General features: G+C 41.2%; 1 protein-coding gene across 11 annotated transcripts in view; it reads left to right on the forward strand.

Moving 5' to 3' along the window:
- The window catches only part of GCNT1 (glucosaminyl (N-acetyl) transferase 1), a 114,694-nt gene extending 90,848 nt beyond the window's left edge, over nucleotides 1–23,846 (forward strand). For 9 of the 11 annotated variants that reach the window (XM_054657824.2, XM_054657823.2, XM_054657825.2 and 6 more), the window contains 2 exons: nucleotides 17,457–17,602; nucleotides 18,771–23,846. In XM_054657824.2, the coding sequence (XP_054513799.1) occupies nucleotides 18,914–20,200 (1,287 nt within the window). In that variant the 5' untranslated portion in view covers nucleotides 17,457–17,602; nucleotides 18,771–18,913 and the 3' untranslated portion in view covers nucleotides 20,201–23,846. 11 annotated transcript variants of the gene reach the window in all.
- Nucleotides 23,847–25,320: the final 1,474 nt, after the last annotated feature.

Consider the following 25,320-nt stretch of genomic DNA (forward strand, 5'->3'; position numbering starts at 1 on the left):
TAGCTGGGTCTACAGGCGTGCACCACCACACCCAGCTAATTTTTAAATTTTTCTTGTTTTTGTAGAGATGGTATCTCACCATTTTACTTAGGCTAGTCTCAAACTCTTGGGCTCAAGTGATCTTCCAACCTCAGCCTCCCAAAGTGCTAGGATAACAGGCACAAGCCACCACACCTGACCATTAAGGAGGGTTTAATTCTCTTTCAACCAAAACCCTCCACCACACTTGCACTCATTTCCTGGCTGTCTCTCATCCCCAAAGTCAATGATTCTGAAAAACTTTTTGTGGTGTGTGTGTATTTTTAAATATGAGATGGGGTCTTGCTATGTTGATTCAGGTTGTTCCAGGCTGATCTGGAACTCCTGGGCTCAAGTGTTCTTCCCGCCTCAACTTTCCAAGTAGCTGGGATCATAAGTGTGTGCCACCATGCCTGGCCTGAAAACTTTTGTATTTCAGCACTGTTTATACTTTAAAAAAATCACTGAGGATCACAAAGAGCTTTTGTTTATGTGGGTTATATCTATTGGTATATATTCTATCAGAAGGTAAAACTGAGGCTGGACATGGTGGCTCACGCCTGTAATCCTAGCACTTTGGGAGGCCAAGGCAGGAGGATTGCTTGAGGCCAGGAATTCAAGATCAAGTTTAAGTCCAGCTTGGGCATCATAGTGAGACCCTATCTCTACAAAAATAAGCAGCCAGGTGCACCTGTGGTTGCAGCTACTTGAGAGGCTAAGGTGGAAGGATCCCCAGGAGTTTGAGCCTGCAGTGAGCCAAGATAATGACATTGTACTACAGACTGGGTGATGGATTGAGACCCTGTCTTAAAAAAGAAAAAAAGAGAAAGCAAAAAACTTAAGTGCTACTTCTGTGAAAATAACAATGATAAGCCCTTTATTTTAACATAAGTAATTTCTTGTGAAAATCTTTTCAGAAAAATTGGAAGAATAACAGTGTTTTTGTATTTTTGCAAATCTCTTTTACTGTTTGACTTAATAGAAAATACCTGAATTCTGATACTTCTGCACTTACTCTGTTGAAAACAAACACATCATGTAGACCCTGGAAAACTGCGCCGTATATAATACAGAGGGAGTGAAAAGGGTGCAGAATGGCCTAGTATTATTATGAAAATAGTTTTGAGACCCTCTGTATATTGTCATGCTTTTTGTTTGACCACAACTCAATGTTTATATTACTATAACCATGTATAAACTGAGCATAGCATACCATGATTGCTTTTTTTTTTTTTTTTTTTTTTTCTGAGATGGAGTCTCACTCTGTTACCCAGGCTGGAGTGCAGTGGCACCATTTTGGGTCACTGCAACCTCCGCCTCCCAGATTCAAGTGATTCTCCTGCCTCAGCCTCCAGAGTAGCTGGGACTACAGACGCGCACTACCACACCCAGCTAATTTTTGTATTTTTAGTAAACACGGGGTTTCACCATGTTGGCCAGGCTTGTCTCAAACTCCAGACCTCATGATCCGCCCACCTTGGCCTCCCAAAGTGCTGGGATTACTGGCGTGAGCCGCCGCGCCCGACCATGATTTCTTTTATTGTACGTACTTGTTGGCATATTATACTCACTTGTACTCACTTAATGGCATTTTTTCATATTGTTTGTTTATTATATGTACTTTTATGTTTTTTGGAGATGGAGTCTCACTCCGTCACCCAGGCTGGAGTGCAGTGGTGCTATCTCGGCTCACTTCAACCTCCACCTCCCAGGTTCAAGTGATTATCCTGCCTTAGCCTCCCAAGCACCTGGGATTATAGGCGCATGCCACCACACCCGGCTAATTTTTTGTGTTTTTAGTAGACACAGGGTTTTGCCGAGTTGGCCAGCCTGGTCTTGAACTCCTGACCTCAAGTGATCAGCTTGCCTCGGCCTCCCAAAGTGCTGGGAGGCCTGCATTTTACTTATTTAATTCTGGCCTGCACCTGGCCTGCATTTTACTTATTTAATTCTGAACTCTACCTTAGTTATCAAAATCTCTTCTAAATCCGTTAATTTACAGCAGGGGTTCTCTGTTTCTCTCAAATATTTTCTGGAGCTGTTTACTTGCTTTAATTAAGGACTGGTTTCTTCCTAGTACTCCCACACAACCATCATCTTGGGATCTGTCTTTGTAATCCTAGGATTTCTGTTGCCTCTCATTTATATTGGGTCCCTTGATTACTGGATCCTGTCTCTTCCTTTTTTTTTTTTTTTTGAGACAAGGTCTCACTCTGCTGTCACCCAGGCTGAAGTGCAGTGGCTCAGTCTCACTCACTGCAACCTCCGCCTCCCAGGTTCAAGTGATTCTCCTGCCTCAGCCTCCCAAGTAGCTGGGATTACAGGTGCGCGCCACCACATCTGGTTAATTTTTGTATTTTCAGTAGAGATGAGGTTTCGCCACATCGGCCAGGCTGGCCTGAACTCCAGACCTCAAGTGATCTGCCTGCCTCGGCCTCCCAAAGTGCTGGGATTATAGGCGTGAGCCACTGTGCCTGGCCAGATCCTGTCTTTTTCTTAATGGGCAGTAGAGCACAAACTTGGGGGCCAGATTATGTGGGTTTGAAGCCTAGCTCTTCTGCTTACTAGCCATGTGACGTTCGAATAGCTATTTAACCTCTTTATGCCTCAGTTTCCTTATCTGGAAAATAATACTTTCTATGTAGCATTCTCCTGAAGATTCTATGTGTTAATACGGGTAAGCCATTTAGAAGAGTTCCAGAGCATATTAAGCACTCCAGGTTAGTGATGTTGTTAATGCTCTTACAGTTGCTGGTGAATTTCATCTTTTAGTGGCATACTTCTCATAGTAACCTGCTGAGAAAGGTGCATGTGACTTTGCTGTATAAAAATGCCTTTCTGTTACATCACATTTGACCAATAGCTCGGCTGGTTATTTAGAATTCCAAGTTGAAAACAGTTTTCCTTCAGAATTTGGAAAGCATTGCTCTATTTTAGTCTACCTTTCAGCAGAAGGTGGGCTGTAAATTGCACGGTCTCAGCTTTCCCCATAGCCTGCTTTAGGATTCAGCTTTCTGAGATCTCCAAGTCAGTTATCATTCACTACCTCTAATTTTCAAATTTTTGATGCTATTACTTCAGTTATATTCTTTGTGTTTGAGGGACTTAGCCTTTTTTGAAAAATTGCTTATTATCATTTTATCTTAAACAGAGTATGCTTTTAGATATCTTCAGTCCCTGCAAGTTTGTGGGAAACTAGAAACAGAACTCTTTTCTGGCAGTCAAAAGAGAAGAAAGAATAGGGCTGGGTGCAGTGGCTCATGCCTACAATCCTAGCACTTCGGGAGGCAGAGGTGGGTGGATCACTTGAGGTCAGGAGTTCGAGACCAGCCTGGCCACAATGGTGAGACCCTCATCTCTACTTAAACAAACAAAAACAAACAAACAAAAAAACTAGATCTAAATTTTTAGCAGAGGAGCTTGGCCGGTTCCTTATGGCCAGCCACAGTTAGGGTCTCAGCAGTTTGTTCAGTGTGAGACCACAGAGGAGCTAAGCAGCTCACTGCAGGGAGTCACAGACAGGTATCAGAGACTACCCTCCAAGCAGGGCAAAGTTGTGGTGGGGACAGAGACCAAATACCCTGAGATGAGATGAGGCTATGAAAGTGCAATTGGCCAGAAAGAACTCCACCCTGAATGGCAAGGCCTTCGCCTTGTGATCTTACCTGTTTCCTGTTCCTTCCCTTGACCTACCTTGGGTGGCATTTGGGCTCCCTCACTTGGGTCACAGTCCTCCGAGATACTGGCATGGCTTTGACATCAAACACAGTAGTTGGTATTTTACTCCAGCCACAGCAGCCTCTGGGACACTGAACAGTAGTCCTTGGAGAGTCAGTGCAATTGATAAGTATTCACTGGGACTAGAAGCCAACTGAACTTAGACCATGCTTCCTGCTGCCGAAGGGCAATAGGTTGGTGACCCAGGTTTATCCATCAGCGGTTTGTTTATGCATGGATGTGTGCATATGCTTACGTGCATATGTAGGCATGAGCCACCGCGCCCAGCCAGTTTTGTCTTCTTGAAGATGTCTCTCCCAGGGCCTTCTGACAGGTTCCAGTCTGCTGTGGTTGTCTGTTGGCTTGTTATATGGCCTAGATGTTCCTTGACCTGGGGATTCCCTTTTCTTTCTTCTTCGGTTAGATCTCCTTTCTGATTCTTACATCCTCCCCTTTCTTGGTTAATAATGCATACATATATTTGAGACAGGGTCTCACTCCTGTTGCCTAAGCTGGAGTGCAGTGGTGCGATCATGGCTTACTGCAGCCTTGACCTCCTGGGCTCAGGTGATCCTCCCACCTCAGCCCCCTGAGTAGCTGGGACTACAGGTGCACACCACCACACGCAGATAATTTCATATTTTTTGTAGAGACAGAGTCTCTCCGTGTTGCCCAGGCTGGTCTTGAACTCCTAGGCTCAGGCGATCCACTCGCCTCCACCTCCCAAAGTGCTAGGATCAGAGGCATGAGCCATGGCACCTGTCTAATAATTATTGAATATAACTCATTCTCCAGTAGCTGGACAGTAGCTGGAATACATTTTGCTTCTGAATCCATTTGATGTGGCTTAGTTTCCCCCCTCCCCTGAAAGTATATGCAGTATTCTTCCTCCCATTGTTCTGACATTTCATGATTAAAGAATACATCTTGGTGTGGGTCTATTGTCATCCACTGTGCTGATACCCCAGGAGATTTTGCAATCTAGAAACCATTCTTTCATTTTGGGAAATACTCTTGAATTATTTAGTTGACGACTTCCTTCCTTTTTTCTTTTTCTTCTGTTTTCTTTTTCTGGAGCTCTTGTTATTCATATGGTAGGTCTCCTGATCTAGTTCTCTAAATTACTGTATGTTTTGTTTTATTTTCTCATCCCTCAGTTTGTCTATTTGCTTAACTCCCTGAGAGTGTTTCTCACTTTATCTTCCAACCCTTTTATTGAGTTTCTCTATTTTTTGAGCTGGAGTCTTGCTCTGTTGCTCAGGGTGGAGTGCAATGGCACAATCTCGGCTCACTACAACCTCTTCCTCCTGGGTTCAAGCGATTGTTCTGTCTCAGCCTCCCAAGTAGCTGGGATTACAGGCACACACCACCATGCCCCGCTAATTTTTGTACTTTTAGTAGAAACAGGGTTTCATCATGTTGGCCAGGCTGGTCCCAAACTCCTGCCTTAGGTAATCTGTCTGCCTCGTCCTCCCAAAGTTCTGGGATTACAGGCCTGAGCCACTGTGCCCAGCCTAAGCCAGCGCACCTGGCCGAGTTTTTCATTTTTGCTATCATGTTAATAATTTTCAAGGGCTCTTTTTATTTGCTAGTAGTTCTATTTATGTGGTTTCCTGTTCTAGTCATCTATTGCTGTGAGGCAAACCACTTCAAATGTAGTAGGATACAACAATATCATTTTATTTTTTTGCTCACACATTCTGTTGGTCAAGAATTCGGTGAAGACTAGAGTGACTAGGGGCTGTAGTCATCTGATGGCTTCTTGACTCACATGTCAGACATCTGGGCTGGGATTACTTGAAAACAGGGTTCAGCTGGAACAGTTGACTAGGGTACCTATATCTGGTCTCTCCATGTGGCTTCTTACAGCATGGAAGCTGGTTCTAAAAGGGAGCCTCTATCTAGAGAGCACATTTTTCAAGACAACTGGGCGGAAGCTGCATGGTTTTACATGACCTTGCCTTGATGGTGACATAGTATTTCTTCTGCCAAACTCTATTGGTCAAACCATAATCATAATGTGTCTGGAGTTGGTTCCTTCTGGAGGGTTCTTGGTCTCGCTGACTTCAAGAATGAAGCCGCAGACCTTTGCAGTAAGTGTTACAGCTCTTAAAGGTGGTGTGGACCCAAAGAGTGAGCAGCAGCAAGATTTATTGTGAAGAGCAAAAGAACAAAGCTTCCACAGGTGTGGAAAGAGACCCCAGCGGGTTGCCACTGCTGGCTCAGGTGTCCAGCTTTTTATTCCTTTATTTGGACCCGCCCATGTCCTGCTGATTGGTCCATTTTACAGAATGCTGATTGGTCCATTTTACACAGTGCTGATTGGTCCATTTTTACAGAATGCTGATTGGTGCATTTACAATCCTCTAGCTAGACACAGAGCACTGATGGGTGTTTTTACAATCCTCTAGCTAGACAGAAAAATTCTCCAAGTCCCCACTTGACCCAGGAAGTCCAGCTGGCTTCACCTCTCAATCCCCCCTCTAAACAGGACACCCCAACTGCTGTTGGGAATTGGGTGATGACCGCTCTAGCTAATTCCTGCTGGATAGGAGCTAAGAAGGGGCCCTGCAGTTGTAGTGTCCTCCAGAGGGGAACTCTTTAGGCCAGTCAAAAGGCCAGTGGGTCAGTCCAGGGGTCCTCAGTAGAAGTTGTTAGTTGAGCTCATTTGGGGTTCCATTTGTAAGACCATCTGTAGCTTGATGGCCTCAATCCTAGAGGAAACAAATTTGACAAGGAGGTTAAAAATACAGGACCCGAAGACAAATTTGACAAGGAGGTTAAAAACACAGGGCCCGAAGGCAAGTAATAGCAAGATGGCTGTCATGGGACCTAGAAAGGGGAGAAGTCATGTCCCCCAACTCCAGAGGTTGGTATAAGAGTTTGAAAGGCGTCTGATTTCAGAAGCCTTTTCCTGTAAGTGCTGGGCAGCATCTCGTACTATCCCTCACTGGTTAGTGTAAAAGCAACACTCTTTCCCTAAGAAGGTGCAAAGTCCTCCTTTCTCAGCAGTGAGGAGGTCTAGGCCTCAGCGGTTTTGGAGAGTCACTGCTGCCAAAGAGTCTATTTGGGATTGTAGTTACTATCCTTACTGGATAGATTTTTTATTTCTTGCAAACTGTATGAGAAATCCTTTGAGAGTGTGTGGTATAGTAATGAAGTAGATAAACCTGATATTCTGGTTCCTGTAGCAGTGGCCATTTCTAACCCTGTAAGTAGAGGTATTGGTTGTATGGCCCTGTGCTGACAGACTTGAGCTTTGAAGGGCACTGACAAGGTCTGATTTCCATAAGATTAGAAGTTAGGATAATACACGTTACACTGTTAACGTTTAGCGAACTTTACTTTTGTTGAAAATCTTGTAAGTTTGGGATTTTAATTTTTGTTTGCATTAATAAAACCTTGTTCAGTCCATATTAACTTAGAATTGGTATAGATGGCTCCTTCCTGATTCTGTAAGTACTTTGAGGTTTGGCTGAGTGCAAAGAACTCACTTGTTTGAGCAGACCAATTATTGGGCAAGTTTCCTAACTCTGCAAGAGTTTTCTTATCACTTACTGAATACCCATTTTGTCTTTTCCTGTTCTGAAGGGAGTTCCTCCTAGGTCAGACCTTTGTATGATAATTAGTTAAGATTTAGATCCCCTGTAAGGAAACCTGCTGGGTTAAGGATTTTTGATAAGAAGGCTGTGAGTTGTCAGTGGCCTCAGTGCTTTTGGGCTAAGCCCTTGTTTATACTGACAACAAGGTGGTATTGGAGTGTTATAGGGTTACAGGGAAGAACTTCAATTATCAATTATAGGTTTTTAATTTACCCTGGCTTTTAAAGGAATAGATTACACTTTTTTCTTTACTACTTCCATCTCTCTTTCTTTCTCTTTGACTTCTTTGTCTCTCTCTTTCTGACTCCCTCTTTGTCTGTCTCTTCCTCTCTCTCTTTGACTTTGTCTCTTTCTCTGACTCCCTCTTTGTCTCTGTCTCTTCCTCTCTCTCTCTGACTTTCTCTTTCTCTCTTTCCTTACTGCTGGTCTTTCCCTGCCTCTGCCAGCTGCTTATGCTGCTGTTCTCCTCTCCTTCCCCTTTTTGATGGCTTCGCAGTGTAAGACTGCCACCTCTTTGGGTTTTTGCACTGCATGCAATAACTCCATGATTTCCTTGTGGTATTTAATGGGTGTTCCCCCAGAGGTTAGGAACTCCCTTTCTTTCCATATTGCAGCATGGGCATGTAGGATTAGATAAGCATACTTGCTATCTGTATACACATTTGTTGTTTTTCCCTTTCCCACTTCTAAGGCTCAGGTAAGTGCCACTGGTTCTGCTAACTGGGCGCTGGTCCCTGGGGGAAGAGGCTTACTTTCAAGTACTGTTGCATCACTAACTGTGGCATAACCTGCCCTTCATATCCCATTCTCCACAAATGAACATCCATCGGTATATAGGTTAAGGTCAGGATTAGCTAAGGGGACTTCTAAGAGATCCTCTTGGGTAGCATAAATCTGGACTATAATTTGTTGGCAGTCATGCTCAACTGGTTCCCCATCCTCTGGGAGAAAAGTGGCAGGGTTGAGGGCTGCACATGTGCATATTTGAAGCACCAGTCCCTCAAGGAGTAGTGCCTGGTATCTAAGCAGGCAGTTGTCTGATAGCCATAAACTTCCTTTGGCACCTAATATGCCATTTACATCATGAGTAGTCCAGACAGTGAGATCCTTTCCTTGTATTATTTTGATAGCCTCTGACACTAAGACAGCCACCGCCACAACTGTCTGTAAACAGTGAGGCCAGCCTTTTGCTACTGTATCAATTTCCTTACTTAGGTATGCCACTGGTTGTGGGGTTGTCCCATGAGTCTGAGTAAGGACGCTAAGAGCTATTCCTGCTCTCTCTGTGATGTATAAAGAGAAGTTTTGTCCTGTGGGAAGGCTTAAGGCTGGAGCTTGAGTTTCTTCCTTCCAGTACCCAGACTTAAGGGTTGATTCCCTCCTCAAGCAGAGGACAACAAATGGGTAACTTGTTCCCCATATTCATGTAGATAATAGCTCCAGCTATGGATAATATGTCCCTCCCTAATAAAGGTATGGGACTTTCAGGCATAATAAGAAAGGCATGTGAAAAGAGCAAAGTCTCCCAATTACAACTGAGGAGGTGGGAGAAATACCTGGTTACAGGCCATCCCAGGATTCCTCAGATGGTAACGGACCTTGAGGACAGCTGTCCGGGACAGGAGATTAACACGAGAAAGCCGCACCAGTGTCCAGGAGGAAGTCAATTTCCTGGCCCTCAGTGGTTAAATGTACCCGGGGCTCAGTGAGGGTGATGACATGAGCTGGTGCTTGCCCCGGGCACCCTTAGTCCTTTTGTTGGATTATCTGGTTGGGGGCTTCTGGCCCAGAGAAACTTTGTGCCTTCCAGTGATTTCCTCGGCATAGTGGACATGGACGAGGGGGCAGCTTGTTTCTCGTTGGACAATCTTTTTTAAAGTATTTTTGCAAACCACACTGATAAGAAGCCCTACTGGGTGATTGGCCTGCTCCATTTTCTGTCCTCTCTAAACCACCAAGGTTTGTTTATCTGAGAGCCATGACTAAGGCTGTGGCCTTTCTCTGATCCCACTTTTCCTTTTGGGCCTGTTCCTCTTGGTCCCTGTTATAGAATACCGAGGTTGCGAGGTTTAATAATGCCTCCAGATTTTGTTCAGGGCCCAGGACTCACTTTTGGAGCTTTCTCCTGACATCTGCAGCTGATTGGGTAATAAACTTATCTTTTAGGATCAATTGACCCTCGAGGGAGTCAGGTGACAGGGGAGTATATTTTCTTAAGGCCTCCCGTAGCCGCTTGAGGAAGGCAGAAGGATTCTCTTCCTTTCCCTGAGTTATGGTGGACATCATTGGAGAATTCATGGGCTTTTTCCTAATTCTCATTCATCCTTCTAGAACACAGGTCAGCAGACGTTTACGACTCCAGTCCCCATGATCTGAGTTGAGGTCCCAGTGGGGATCCATACGGGGGATGGCTTGCTGACCGGTAGAGAATTTGTCCCTTTCTTCAGCTGTCATTCTATCATTTACTTGACTAAGAACCAGGTATCTCCAAACTCTCAGGCTGCAGCTGAAGCCACATTCCTTTCATTAATGGCCAGAGTTTGATCTAACAATAGCATGACATCTCTCCAAGTGAGATCAAAGGTTTGCCCTGGACCCTATAGGACATCTATATACCTATCAGGATCATCTGAAAACTTCCCCAGGTCTGCCTTGATCTGCTTTAAGTCAGAGAGGGAGAAGGGGACATGTACCTGGGTTGGGCCAAATTCCCCTCCCCCTACAGCTTGAAGGTGACATAACTGATAGCCCGGGGGTTTTTTTGGTCCTTTGGAGATTTCTTTGCTTGTTTCCTTCTGGGCGGGGGAGATTAGAGGAGGCTCATCATTAATAGGAAGGAGAGCTATAGGGATGCTAGGATATGGAGATAAGCTGAGAGGTCATCCTGTGGGATATAAATTGCAAGCTTTGCATAGTTGTGGATTCTCCTTCAATGAAAAGAAAGCTTGGACATAAGGTATTTCACTCCATTTGCCTTCCCTTTTACAGAAAAGGTCAAGCTGCAGGATAGTATTGTAATTTATACTTCCCTCAGGTGGCCATTTTTCCCCATCAGAGAGAGAATATTGGGGCCAGGCCATAGTGCAGAAAAAAATAAGCCACTTCTTTTTCAGGGTTTGCAGGTCAGATTGTCCCAGTGGCTTAGGATGCATTTCAAGGGTGAGCCTGTTGATGCCTGAGTGTTTCCCATCTGAAAGAAAAAACCACCCGCGGTTTTGGTTTGTTCCCCGCCCCCCACCAAGAACCCATAACGGTCCCTGGACCCTGCTGATTGGAATAGTTGCACTCACCGACACAGCAGCAGAAACACTAGTTTTCCTGCTAGACCACAAGGAGGACCAAGGAAGGTCGGATTTAGTGGCCCTTGCCGACACATTCTTGAAAACCTGCACCCTTGCCTGTTCTCCTGGGCCACAAAGAGGACTGAGAAAAATCAGATTTAGTGACCCTTACCAACACATTCTTGAAAACCTGTTAGAGTCCTAAGCATTCTCCTGTTAGTATTGGGACCTTACCCCTGTCCCATAAAGATGTTATGCCCCCAAAATGAAGTGGAGGGCCATACCCTGAGGGAGGGAAGGGATCTCCAGGGTTGAGTGACACATTTTGTTCTCACTTCTCATCATAAGAATAGGAAGGATATCATGTCTGAGGCTCCCCATATCCTAGCTTCAGGAGTAGCTTTTGTTAGGCCTGCTAGTCTGAGGAGGGATCCTAAAATTCCAGATAGTCTCCCCTCCCCACCCCCCACACAGGGCTTTTGGCAAAAATTATTTCTTTCTGATTGGTGAGCCCAGGTGCCTAAAGAAGGGAACACAGTCCTGAAGTTTATACTAGAAATCATTCTTATAGGAGAAACTAGAAAAGCACCAGAGACAGGGAGTGGTTTTTATAATAGGGACTAGCCTCGGAGAAGAGAGGCAATAAGTTTGTCTGACAGATTTAGGACCCAGAAGGCAAGGGTCAGGATAGATAGGATAGATGGGTGAGTCTCACTTGGGTGATGTGACTTGGAGGAGAGTTCCGCTCTTGGCTACAGGGTCAGCCAACTTTCTGTCAGGACCCCGGAGCTGAATGGCTTTCCTCTCTGTCAACCCTGGGTTCAGCCTGGAAGTACAGGAAAAGGGGAAGCTGTTTTCAGGCAAACCAACACTCCCAACTCCAAAGAGTTGGGGGTTGTTAGGTAGCCATTTCCCAGAAAACCTGACACCCGTATCCTTAGTCCGGCAGCCGCACTAGTTGCTTTTAACTGGCCGACAGGTGCCCAGTATTTAGCCACCGAATTCTAAGGAAAAATAGGACAGAATAGCAAGCGAAAGGGGTCCGATGGTACTCACTGCTTGGTGATGGTCCAAGGTCACCAAGACGTGTCCAGCATTGGTTCCTTCTGGTGGGTTCTTGGTCTCGCTGACCAAGAATAAAGCCGTGGACCTTCGCAGTGAGTGTCACAGCTCTTAAAGATGGTGTGTCCAGAGTTTGTTCCTTCAGATGTGTCTGGAGTCTCCTCTTTCCATTGAGTTCATGGTCTCGCTGACTTCATGAGTGAAGCCGCAGACCTTTGCGGTGAGTGTTACAGCTCTTAAAGGTGGTGGGGACCCAAAGAGTGAGCTACAGCAAGATTTATTGTGAAGAGCGAAAGAACAAAGCTTCCACAGCATGGAAGGGGACCAGAGCAGGTTGCTGCTGCTGGCTTGGGTGGCCAGCTTTTATTCCCTTATTTGCTCCCGCCTATGTCCTGCTGATTGGTCCATTTTACAGAATGCTGATTGGTCCATTTTACACAGTGCTGATTGGTCCATTTTTACAGAATGCTGATTGGTACATTTACAGTCCTCTAGCTAGACACAGAGCACTGATTGGTGCATTTACAATCCTCGACCCAGGAAGTCCAGCTGGCTTCACCTCTCAATAAGGCCACTCAAATTCAAGAGGGAGGGAATTTGACTACTTCTTCGTTGGGGAGTGGCAAGGTCATATAGCAGAAGAAAATGTTGGGTGAAAATGTTGGCCTGGCTGTCTTCAGAAAATATATTGTGCCTCATTAATATTTTTTTAACATATTTTTAACTTTATATCTTGAGGATGTTAGTGGTAGTTTTCTATATCCTGAGAATGTTAGTGGTAGTTTTCCTCTCCCTGAACAGTCTGTTTCATTTGACTGTTTGGGGATCTCCCAGTTTAAGCAAGATATTTAAGCCTTATTTCTCTTGGCATGGTTGGATTCCCCAGTTAAAAAAACTCCTGCCCTGGGCTGACAATCAAAGTTCTAGGAATTAATAGGGATAAGCAAGCTGGAAATGGAGAAGGCTATTCACTGTGCCTGGGTCCTACTGTTTTCTGGATGGGAACTGCTTTCCATTAGGCCTGGTGTGCCCTGGAAGGGAGAGCCTCTGCAGAGACTACATCTTGGATGGGTCTTTGCCAAGCTTGAGGTAGAAACCCAGCTGCTTTGTAAAGAGCTACTAGTGGATACTTTGAACAAAACAAAAAACAAAGCAACACCACTCCTCCATCATTCTCCGCAGCCCCCCTTCAGAGGGATCCGTGCAACCAGCACCAGTTCCTGCACCCTTTGAAGATCCTGCAGTGTAAATAGAGCTGGTCTGTTCTTTCCCGCCTGTCAGCCTGGGATTTGTGCATATGCTTTTTCAGTTTCCTCTCGTCCATCTGCTTTTCCAGTTTGATTTCTGCCTCCTGTCTCCCTCTCCCTGAGGTCATTTTGTCCGTCTTCCCACTCCATTAGGCACTGAGCAGCACCCTCTCTATCTGGTGGTGCTGACTCTCTTTATGTTGGAACACTTCTAGTGACCATATCGTCACCTTAGGGGCACCTGATACCTATCTTCTTGTTCCCTTCCTTGACTAGCTTTCCTTCTTATTGACTGTATAAAAGATAAGTATTTATTTTCAGTATTCTTAGAATTTAGTATTCTTGTATTTCTTGGTCTTAAAAGTCACGTACCAAGAACCATTGCTTTCAGGTACTGGCTTTCCTCTGTTCCAACTCACGGTGGAATTATTTCATTTCTCAATTCTTCTTAGGTTATGCGATCTACTTAAAATTATATAGGGTAGTGTCCACAAGGAAGTCTCCTCTTCCAGGAAAGGACCAGTGTCCATTGAGGGACCTTCTTCAGGACATGACCCAGGTTAGTTGTTGGATTAGGTAGGCCTTGGGCGAGTGAGGCTTAGTATGGTTTGGGACTTGAGTTTTTCTTGCTTTCCCAGAATTCATGAGCTTTTGTCATTTAGAATGTTTCTTACTCTTCTGTAGTTGTCCTCACTGGCAAATCCCACCAGATATTCTTCAGTGAGTATGCTTCCTGAGTGAAATATAAAGGTGAAGGAACATTGGGCAGAGCAGTATTAACTACCCATGGCCACATTTTTGTTATTTAATTATTTTGGTATTTATTCTTTGTGTGGGTGTGTAATTTTTGGTAAAGTTGCATTAAAATAGTATAGCATGTGCACATTTTTACTTCCCTTTAAACTTATTTTCTTCTTGGAAATCTCTTTGGCTATGAAATCTCATTTTCCTTTCACCCTTCTGATTCTTAGCCAAGTTTTACTTAAGAAAACGTTGTATGTCTTGAAATTAGGTTGGTTAATTACAATTCCTTCTAATGATTTGACTTCTGTATTCACCCTGATGATAAATAGACAAAATCAAAAGCATTTTTGACAAAGTAATGCTTTCTCACATATTTACCTCCTTTATAGACACTTAGTGTTTTCTCACATATTTACCTTCCTTATAGACACTTACCCATCTTGTTAAAACCCGAAACTAGTGATTTTACGTTGTAAAAAGCATTTTTCAAAGCATGTTGGCCATGTAGGATGTAGACGACAGTGGTAAAGACCTATGCCTTTTTTGAGGTGAGATCCAAGTGTTTGGTTTTGAACTTTGTATTTTCTATTTGGATTTCGAGGTGACCCTTTCATGTACCCACATTCCGTAAAATCCTGTTTAAGATAATTCTACTTCTCCTGTTTAAAACAAAAAAAAACCCCGAGACTCAGCGGTGTCACAGTTTGTAACTTAAAATCTGTTTACTTTGGTGAACTTTATTGTTACTATTCTAATAATAGCTTTATTGAATATTCACATACCATAATGTTTACCCTTTTAAAGTAAACAATATGTTCACAAAGTTCTACATCAATCTCTACTATCTACTTAGAGAACTTTCAAAGGAAACCTTTGTACCTACCAGCAGTCATTGCCATTCCCCCATGTCCCCAGCCCCTGGCAGACACTCATCTACTTTCTGTCTATATGGATTTGCTTTTTCTGGACATTTAATATAAACAGAATTATAAATGACTATTTCTTAGCCTAATGTTTTCTAGGTTCTTTATCTACATTGTATGGAACTTGCGTGAGACCTTCATATCTTATTATACCCATATAATATCCCATTTTATGGATATACCATATTTTGTTTATCCATTCTTCAGTTCACGGTCATTTGGCTTGCTTCCACTATTTTAGCTATTAATAATGCCATTATGAACATTTGTATACAAGTTTTTGTGTGAATATATGTTTTCATTTCTCTTGGGTATATACCTAATAGTGGAATAGCTAGGTCATATGGTAACTCTAGTTTTAATTTTCTGTGGACCCACCAAACATTCTAAAGCAGCTTTACCAAGTATTTACATTTCTACCAGCAATTTATGATGATTCCAATTTGTCCATTCAATGAGATAAAAAATACATTAGGGCTGGGCGCAGCGGCTCACCCCTGTAATCCCAGCACTTTAGGAGGCCAAGGCAGGCAGATCACCTGAGGTCAGGAGTTCCAGACCAACCTGGCCAACATTATGAAACCCCATCTCTACTAAAAATACAGAAATTAGCCAGGTGTGGTGGCGGGTGCCTGTAATCCCAGCTACTTGGGAGGCTGAAGCAGGAGAATTGCTTGAACCCGGGAGCCAGAGGTTGCAGTGAGCCAAGATCGCACCACTGCACTCCAGCATGGGCAACAAGAGCAAAATTCCAGCTCAAAAAAAAAAAAAAAGAAAAGAAAATGTCTTTTAAATCAGATGGGAAGAGAGTTAACAAAGAAAATTACATTCATGCTATAAATTTGTCTATATATATATACCTTTACTGCTGCTTTCTATTTTTTCCATGTGGATTTGAGTTGCTGTCTAGAATCTTTTCATTTCTGCCTGAATATCTTCATTTAGTATTTCTTGTAGGGTAAGGCTGCTAGTGATAAATTTTTTTTTTTAATTTATCTGGGAGTATCCTAGTTTCTCATTGTTTTTGAATGATTTTGCTCATTATAGAATTTTTGGTTAACAATCCTTTTTTTTGAGATGGAGTCTTGCTCTATTGCCCAGGCTGAAGTGCAGTGGCATGATCTTGGCTCACTGCAGTTTCCACCACCCAAGTTCAAGCGATTCTCCTGCCTCTGCCTCTCGATTAGCTGGGATTACAGGCATGCACCACTACGCCCGGCTAATTTTTGTATTTTTAGTAGAGACGGGGTTTCACAGTGTTGGCCAGGCTGATCTCAAACTCCTGACCTCAAGTGATCCGCCCACCTCAGCTTCCCAAAGTGCTGGGATTACAGGCATGAGCCACCACAGCTAGCCAACAAACTTTCTGCGCGTTGAATATGTCACTCACTGCCTTCTGGTCTCCATTGTTGTTTATTTGAAGTTGTTAATCATTTTCAGGATTTGTTGTATAATCACTTCTCTTTAACATTTTCAAAATCCTTTGTCCTTGTCTTTCAACAGTTTGATTATGAAATGTCTAGGTAAGGATATCTGAGTTTATCCTCTTTGGAGCTCATTGAACTTCTTGGATGTGCAAATTAATTTTTGTTTCAATATTAATAGACTATTTTTAGAGCAGTTTTATGTTTACAGAAAAATTACACAGAAAGTACAGAGAGTTTCCATTTACCCCCTCACTGTTTCTGCTGTTATTAATATCTTACATTAGTGTGGTACATTTTTTACAATTAAGCCAGTATTTATACATTATTATTAATTATTGATACATTATTATTAATTATTGATACATTTTTTTCAACTATTTTTCTACCTCCCCAAACTTGTTATATACATTATTATTAAGGGTTCGCTGTTTGTGTTGTACATTCTGTTTCTTTATTGAAATTTTCTCAATTTGGTTAGATACCATACTCATGCTTTCTTTCATTTATTTAGTTCTTTGAACGTATTTATAAGAGCTGATTTCAAGTATTTATTAAATCCAATGCCTGGGCTTCCTTGGGGACATTTTTATTGACTGCTTTTTTTGTTCCACCCCCCCTGTATGTGGACCAGACTTTTGTGTTTCTTTGCATGCCTTGTAATTTTTTTTTTGTTGAAACTGGATAGTTTATAATGTGTCAACCATGGAAATCAGACCTCTACCCCTACCCTGACGAGGGTTTGTTGTTTTTGTTATTTGTTTAGTGGCTTTCCTGGACCAGTTGTCTAAAGTTTATATTCTCTGTTATTTGAGACCCACTCAAGTTTCTCTCAGTTAGTTAGTGGTCTGCTAATGATTCCATAGAGATTTCCTTATGTGCCTTGAACCAGTAAGGGGCAGGAATTACTTAAAGGCATATTTTTTGTAGTGTTTTGATATTTTAGTGGTTGAAATTCTTATGTTTTGTTACCGAAGCTCCCCGTGGTCGCTTTCTGATAGAGGTGTGGAGTGGGGTGGTGATCAAGATTGTTAGAAGAAAATGAGATGAGCAACAAATTCAGCTTCAGGATTGTCATTAATTTGCCAGTGAGCATTGGGAATCTTCACAGTGGGGGAAAGGATATGTTGGATTTTCTAATCATACTGGACTGTTAAACTGTTCCTTGGTATACATTAAGGGAAATGCTGCTAGAGTTTTCTTTCAAAGAACTTAACCTAAATTTCAGGGTGTTTTCAAATCTTTAGCAATCCACAAACATAGAATTAGAAAAATAAGTAAGACTAGAGAGAAGGAAATTTTAAAAGAGAAAAGTTAACCACCCATAATTTTGAGAAAAAAAAGCAAATATGTAGGATTAGTTCACCAACATATTTTCTGAGTGTGTGAATACTATGTGTCCATATATCCCTTGTCACATTGTTTTTTAATTTCACAGATTTCTTTAAAGCCTCATGCAGCACATCATTATCGCTGGATGCCCGGACATGTAATACACCTGACAGCATGTGAAGTGCTCAGAATGGGGCAGGATGTCACCTGGAATCAGCACTAAGTGATTCAGACTTTCCTTACTTTTAAATGGTAAAAAGTCTAAATACTTTTCTTAACATTATTTTATATTAATGATGGTCAGTTATTCATTTTTATTTGTATTATTACTATTCACAACTCATTTCCTAATGAAATAGTTAAGTTTCTGGCATTAAAAACTAGTCAAATCTCTAGAAATCTTGTTATGAACAGATTTATAACGGTCAAATTGGTAGTACTTGACTTTCTTTTTTTAGAACAGCAGCGCTTATCAGCTGTAGAACCAATTGCCAAGTTATAAAATTGATTTTTGAAAACAAAGCTATTTAATGTTTGTAAGCACTTTATATAGTAAAAGTGGGTTGTGTTCCTGGAATTTGAATATAGATGAAGGTCTGTCATAAATTACAATTTGTATACACTATTGTTTTCTGCAAGACTTAGTTATTACAGTCTGTTATAACTAATGCAGAAAACGCAAGCTGTATCTCTCTTTTGGATTATGAATACTTTGTTTTCTTGTAGTTTCTGGCATGGAACTAAACTCATTGTGGGACTAACCCAACACAGTCCCAAACTGGGCTTTGTTTCATCTGAGCCTTTTCAATCCAATTTGAAAATTCTGTTGACTTGCCCTTCCTTCAAAGATTCTTAGAAGTCACAACCATTTCCAAACTTCTCCCTAAGTATGCCCCAAATCCTAAATCAGCAAAAAGCAGAATGGATCTGATCTCTTTTAGGGCTGCTGACACCAGCTAATGGACATTAAAACATGTCAGGAGGAACTTAAATTACTAACGATTTCAAGACAAGGGGTGCTAATTCTGGCACAGTGTCAGAAACTCATCAACTATAGACTGTTCAATCATTATTGCCTAGGCGTCCAACTATGGTTTTGCACCTCAACATACCAAAGAGGTAAAATGCTTGTTGTTAGATATTCTAGTGCATCCATGTACTGGGATTTGGGGTTTGTTTTTTCTTTTGTTTTCTTTTTCAATCTGTGGTATAAATACTAGAGACTGTGGGCTTCCTGTACTACTACCACTTATCCTCTGATTCAGCCACTTTGTTTTTGTTTTAAACCTAACCTCATAGCAAAGAGGACAGTTTTTTGAGCCTGAGAAGATTTATTGTGAAAGACTCTCTCTCTCTGTGTCTCTCTCTCTGTATATATATATATATTTATTTATATTTATAATTGCTTCTTTTATTTCAGTGCTGCTCTTCATTTCAAGATGCCGTTGCAGCTCTGATAAATGCAAACTGACAACCTTCAAGGCCACAACGGAGGGAAAATCATTGGTGCTTGGAGCATAGAAGACTGCCCTTCACAAAGGAAATCCCTGATTATTGTTTGAAATGCTGAGGACGTTGCTGCGAAGGAGACTTTTTTCTTATCCCACTAAATACTACTTTATGGTTCTTGTTTTATCCCTAATCACCTTCTCCGTTTTAAGGATTCATCAAAAGCCTGAATTTGTAAGTGTCAGACACTTGGAGCTTGCTGGGGAGAATCCTAGTAGTGATATTAATTGCACCAAAGTTTTACAGGGTGATGTAAATGAAATCCAAAAGGTAAAGCTTGAGATCCTAACAGTGAAATTTAAAAAGCGCCCTCGGTGGACACCTGACGACTATATAAACATGACCAGTGACTGTTCTTCTTTCATCAAGAGACGCAAATATATTGTAGAACCCCTTAGTAAAGAAGAGGCGGAGTTTCCAATAGCATATTCTATAGTGGTTCATCACAAGATTGAAATGCTTGACAGGCTGCTGAGGGCCATCTATATGCCTCAGAATTTCTACTGCATTCATGTGGACACAAAATCCGAGGATTCCTATTTAGCTGCAGTGATGGGCATCGCTTCCTGTTTTAGTAATGTCTTTGTGGCCAGCCGATTGGAGAGTGTGGTTTATGCATCGTGGAGCCGGGTTCAGGCTGACCTCAACTGCATGAAGGATCTCTATGCGATGAGTGCAAACTGGAAGTACTTGATAAATCTTTGTGGTATGGATTTTCCTATTAAAACCAACCTAGAAATTGTCAGGAAGCTCAAGTTGTTAATGGGAGAAAACAACCTGGAAACGGAGAGGATGCCATCCCATAAAGAAGAAAGGTGGAAGAAGCGGTATGAGGTCGTTAATGGAAAGCTGACAAACACAGGGACTGTCAAAATGCTTCCTCCACTCGAAACACCTCTTTTTTCTGGCAGTGCCTACTTCGTGGTCAGTAGGGAGTATGTGGGGTATGTACTACAGAATGAAAAAATCCAAAAGTTTATGGAGTGGGCACAAGACACATACAGCCCTGATGAGTATCTCTGGGCCACCATCCAAAGGATTCCTGAAGTCCCGGGCTCACTCTCTGCCAGCCATAAGTATGATTTGTCTGACATGCAAGCAGTTGCCAGGTTTGTCAAGTGGCAGTACTTTGAGGGTGATGTTTCCAAGGGTGCTCCCTACCCTCCCTGCGATGGAGTCCATGTGCGCTCAGTGTGCATTTTTGGAGCTGGTGACTTGAACTGGATGCTGCGCAAACACCACTTGTTTGCCAATAAGTTTGACATGGATGTTGACCTCTTTGCCATCCAGTGTTTGGATGAGCATTTGAGACATAAAGCTTTGGAGACATTAAAACACTGACCATTACAGGCAATTTTATGAATAAGAAGAAGGATACACAAAACGTACCCTTATCTGTTTCCCCTTCCTTGTCAGTAAGCGTCGGGAAGATGGTATGAAGTCCTCTTTGGGGCAGGGACTCTAGTAGATCTTCTTGTCAGAGAAGCTGCATGGTTTCTGCAGAGCACAGTTAGCTAGAAAGGTGATAGCATTAAATGTTCATCTAGAGTTAATAGTGGGAGGAGTAAAGGTAGCCTTGAGGCCAGAGCAGGTCAAGGCATTGTGGAAAGAGGGGACCAGGGTGGCTGGGGAAGAGGCCGATGCATAAAGTCAGCCTGTTCAAAGTGCTCAGGGACTTAGCAAAATGAGAAGATGTGACCTGTGCCAAAACTATTTTGAGAATTTTAAATGTGACCATTTTTCTGGTATGAATAAAATTACAGCAACAAATAATCAAAGATACAATTAATCTGATATTATATTTGTTGAAATAGAAATTTGATTTTACTGTAAATGATTTTTGTAAATAATTTATATTCTGCTGTAATACTGTACTGTGTAGTGTGTCTCCATATGTCATCTCAGGGAGCTTAAAATGGGCTTGATTTAACATTGTTTTTGTGTTATTTTTGCTTGAAACAATGCACACATTTTCAACAACCAAAAAATGACAATTTCTAGTTTAGTTAATTTCTACAAATCATCTTATGTTATTAGCAAGGTTAAGACATCTTTTTTAAAAAAATTATAGCTTCTACCAAGAGAAACACTCAATTTTTCTAGAGATTTGCCTCTATCTTCCTTTCCTCAGTCTTCCCAGACTGCTATCAAGCTGTGTAAAAATTTACTTTCACTGGACCCTAAATTATTGTCTCTGCGATCTGACTGCCAGTAATTAGTGCAGAAAACTAAGACAGGATGATACAGGTTTGAGGGGCTGGGGAGTGGGAGAGGGGAGAAAAGGAATGTATTTAAACAATTTCCGATGCCCATGATGAGTTTAAAAACCAGCATTGACACCGTCCCCAAAATTAAGGCTGTCGCTTATTGAATCCACTTGTGTCCAACCTCCCAGGATTGTTTTATCCTAATGTCACCTGTATATTCATTTGAAAGGACTTGGCCCTGTTCTTGGGTCTTCCCGTTACCTGCCCCCTGGGTGGTAAGTTTCCTCCTTTCTCAACCTTCCATGAGGAGGAAAGAAGTGTGCAGTCATTCCACATGGCCTGTTGGAAGGCCTGGGGAGGGAACTTTGGGTTTGGGACGGATTTTTTTTTGTTTTTGGTATCATTCACAGCATACGATTTTTACTCTCTCCATCTTCACCATAAGACAGATAATTTGGGGTTGCTATAATGCTGTCACACATCTCAAAGTACATTCAAATCTTAAAAAGAAATTCTCATAGTTTTGCCATGTTGATACTGTTCAGCAAACAAGCTACCAGGAACTGTGAGGCTTTGTCATTTAGCATTAGACTTTAAACAAGAATTAAAATCATGTGCTGTATTTTTAAAATCTAGCCAAATTAAATAGTACATGAGAAATTCAGAGTATTAGACAGTTTTAAGGCATTCAACTGACAAAACTTTATTCGTCAAAGTCAGAAAACATTTTCATCTTATTGAGAGATATGTTTTTAAACTTTTATCATCATTTGTAAATGTGGAAGTTGGTGGATTGCTGTGTTTTTGCATGATTAGCATGGGAGTCTGTTGGAGCAAGAGGAACATGTTTGTTTTGAAAACTCGAGATGATGAGGGTGGTACATGCAGTGTGTTCTCTCTTTATTGGCTTCTAAACCAGTTTTTTCCTTTAATGCATGTCAAATATTTCTTCCATGCTTCTCTTAGCAGAAAAGTTTTTACCTATAAGACAGGGCACCTTTTAACTCTAAAACTAGTGATACTCAGTGACATAGACTTTGTCTTATAAACATTTTTTCATTTTTTATTTTGAAAAATTGCAAATCTACAGCAAAAGTAAAACAGTAGTAGAGTGAACACCATGTAACCCTCACCTGGTGTTAACATTGTGCACTATTTGCTTTAAGTTGTATGTATTTCTGAACTTGGCAAAATTGGAAATTAAAATTTTTAAAAATTACAAATATACAAAGTTATTTATCTTAGCACATTTATTATGTGTGACTGCATCTGATTTATATTTAAATTGTCAGGTTTTGGGGATTTTTTTCTTCATCATAAATGTAAACATAGGATTTTAGAGTCTATTTCCCCAAGCGCCACATTATAACTGTAAACTTACCATCTTCTATGTAGCTGTGATATCTCATCTTTCTAAAATGGCACTTGTTAAAAAGTGTTCAAACACTATCCCTAATGCCTGCGGCAGAGATTATATACGATCCATTCATTGGGGCTCAAAGTATCTTTTAGACTTTTAAGGACAATTTACAGCAAATGAAATTTATGATGCTGTGACAAGAAATTTAAAGAATCAAAATGATGGTTTGAAAAGGAAACCTATGATACATGCAGGAGAAGCAAAACCCAAGTGATTTGTGAGAAATATAGAAATTATTTAAATTATAGTAATTATTAAACACTAATTTTTGTACTGTCATTGAAGGTGTTTTATAGAGAAATCTGAGAAATCACATTCACAAATTAGAAGTCAAACATGGCCAGGCACAGTGGCTCACACCTGTAATCTTCAGGATTTCAAGACCAGCCTAGCCAACATGACGAAACCCCATCTCTACTGAAAATAGAAAAAAAAAGTTAGCCAGGCTTGCACCTGTAATCCCAGTTACCTGGGAGGCTGAGGCAGGAGAATCTCTTGAGCCCAGGAGGCAGGGGTTGCAGTGAGCTGAGATCCCACCACCACACCAGCCTGGGTGACAGAGTGAAACTCGTATCTCCAAACAAACAAACAAAAAGTCCTTAAACATACGTGAACAAAAATTTTGTGATGGAAGGATTCTAGTTAATGAGTATTGCATCAAGATTTACATCTTTCTTACTAAGGACGAGTTAATAAAAATTGTTCTTTATTTTACAGGCAGTTACTGAGGCTCTTCCCAGATCTCAGTAAACAGTCACTCAGCCTTGAAAATGGAGTGGTGTTGTTTCTAAACATATATTTATGTCATTTATTAAGTACAGTTCACTTAAATAACATAAGTAGATTTTCTCTTGTAGTGATTTGGGTAGGAAGAGGCCATGTTTCAGTTCGTTTTCTTTGTAGGGTCGATTGAACTGGACCTTTTCAGTTGTTCAGAAAAATAAAAATAATTTCTCATATTAAATACAGACGCTCCTCAACTTATGATGTGGGTAGGTCCCAGTAAACCCATTATAATTTGAAAATATCATATTGAAAATGCATTTAATATCTCTTACCTGAAATCATAACTTAGCCTAGCCTACCTTAAATATTCTCAGAACATTTAGCCTGCAGTTGGGCAAAACCATTTAACACAAAGCCTATTTTATAATGAAGTGTTGAATAGCTCATGTTATTTACTGAATACTGTTGTGAAAGTGAAAAACAATGATTGTATGGGTACTCAAAGTATAATTTCTACTGAATGCATATCACTTGTGCACTGTTGTAAAGTTGAAAAACCGTTAAGCCTCTTACGATTTTTAAGTAAGTTGGGGACCATCAGTTTAAAATAAATGCAATACTATTTCATGATAAACATGGTCACTGTAAGTTTTACTCTTTTGAATGAGTGTGCGACAGAATGCAGTTAGAATCAGTTCATATCACCATTAAAATCATCCATTCAGAAACCAAGGCCTTGTCTGCACAAATTTTTTATTCCTTTTTCTGTTAGCAACCAGCACTCAAACGTTAAATTTGGTAGTTGATGTACTTTGTAACAAATGAGTGTGTGCAAGTAGTGATTAAAACTAAGATTCATTCTCAAGGCACAAATGTCAGAGGGGAAGAGAGTATCTCAAAAACAAACTTAACACAGAGTATGCAAAAAGATTACTGGGAGGCTTTAGAAGTATGCAATTGAATGGCCAGTATTGCATTCTAGGACATTATACACTTCAACTGTGTCTACTGAAGAAAGAGAACAGTTTTCCAGTTAGTAGCATAGGTTAATAGGAGCTATCACCTGCTGTGGTTTGAATGTGATGGGCACAGCTGAGGGAAAAGGGACCCCATGCCCCCAATATTGAGTGCCTTCTCCAGATATTGTCACACTGGATCTATTAAACACTTGGGGTGTTCTTTAGCCCTAAATTAGATGAAACATTCTAGAAAGTGGCAAAATTGATGAATTTCAGATTTTTCTCTAAAGCTTGAGAGCTTTACATATCCTTTATAAGCCTGCTTGTGAAAGATATTGTTTTTAATACATGCTTTAATGTTTTCAGGGCTTGTCATCAGAATATTGATACAATTTTTTTTAATGCAGTAAGACCCAAACTAGAAATGAATTACAACTATTGGGAAAGAAAAAACTATTGTTATTATTGCAGATGATACAATGCTCCAAGTAGAAAGCCCGGGAATCTCATCTTAGAATTAGTATGAAATTAGCAAAAACCTCCAGATATCCAAAAGTTAATAGATAATGGTAGCTTTAAGATATAATTGTAGTATATCACCATTTGTTGTGGCAACAAGCTTTGTCACATTTATAGACAAACTGAGCATGTGTGCAGAAACTATACAAAGATAACAGAAGACCTGTATAGATGGAAAAATACACTGCTCCTAGCTGATAAAATGAATTTTTTTTTTTGTTTTTTGTTTTTTTTTTGAGACGGAGTTTCACTCTTGTTGCCCGGGCTGAAGTGCAATGGCATGATCTCGGCTCACCACAACTTCCGCCTCCTGGGTTCAAGCAATTCTCCTGCCTCAGCCTCCGGAGTAGCTGGGATTACAGACATGTGCCACCATGCCTGGCTAATTTTGTATTTTTAGTAGAAACGGGGTTTCTCCATGTTGGTCAGGCTGGTCTCAACCTCCCGACCTCAGGTGATCCGCCCGCCTCGGCCTCCCAAAGTGCTGGGATTACAGGCGTGAGCCACTGTTCCCAGCCCTAAAATGAAATATTTTAAACATTTCTTCTATTTGTGAATTAACTGAATGCAAGTCTATTAATGTTCTCAATGGCTTGAGAGTATTCTAAATTTCATCTGAAAGATGTGCAA

This window comes from Pan troglodytes, chromosome 11, assembly GCF_028858775.2.
Source record: "Pan troglodytes isolate AG18354 chromosome 11, NHGRI_mPanTro3-v2.0_pri, whole genome shotgun sequence".
NCBI lineage: Eukaryota > Metazoa > Chordata > Mammalia > Primates > Hominidae > Pan > Pan troglodytes.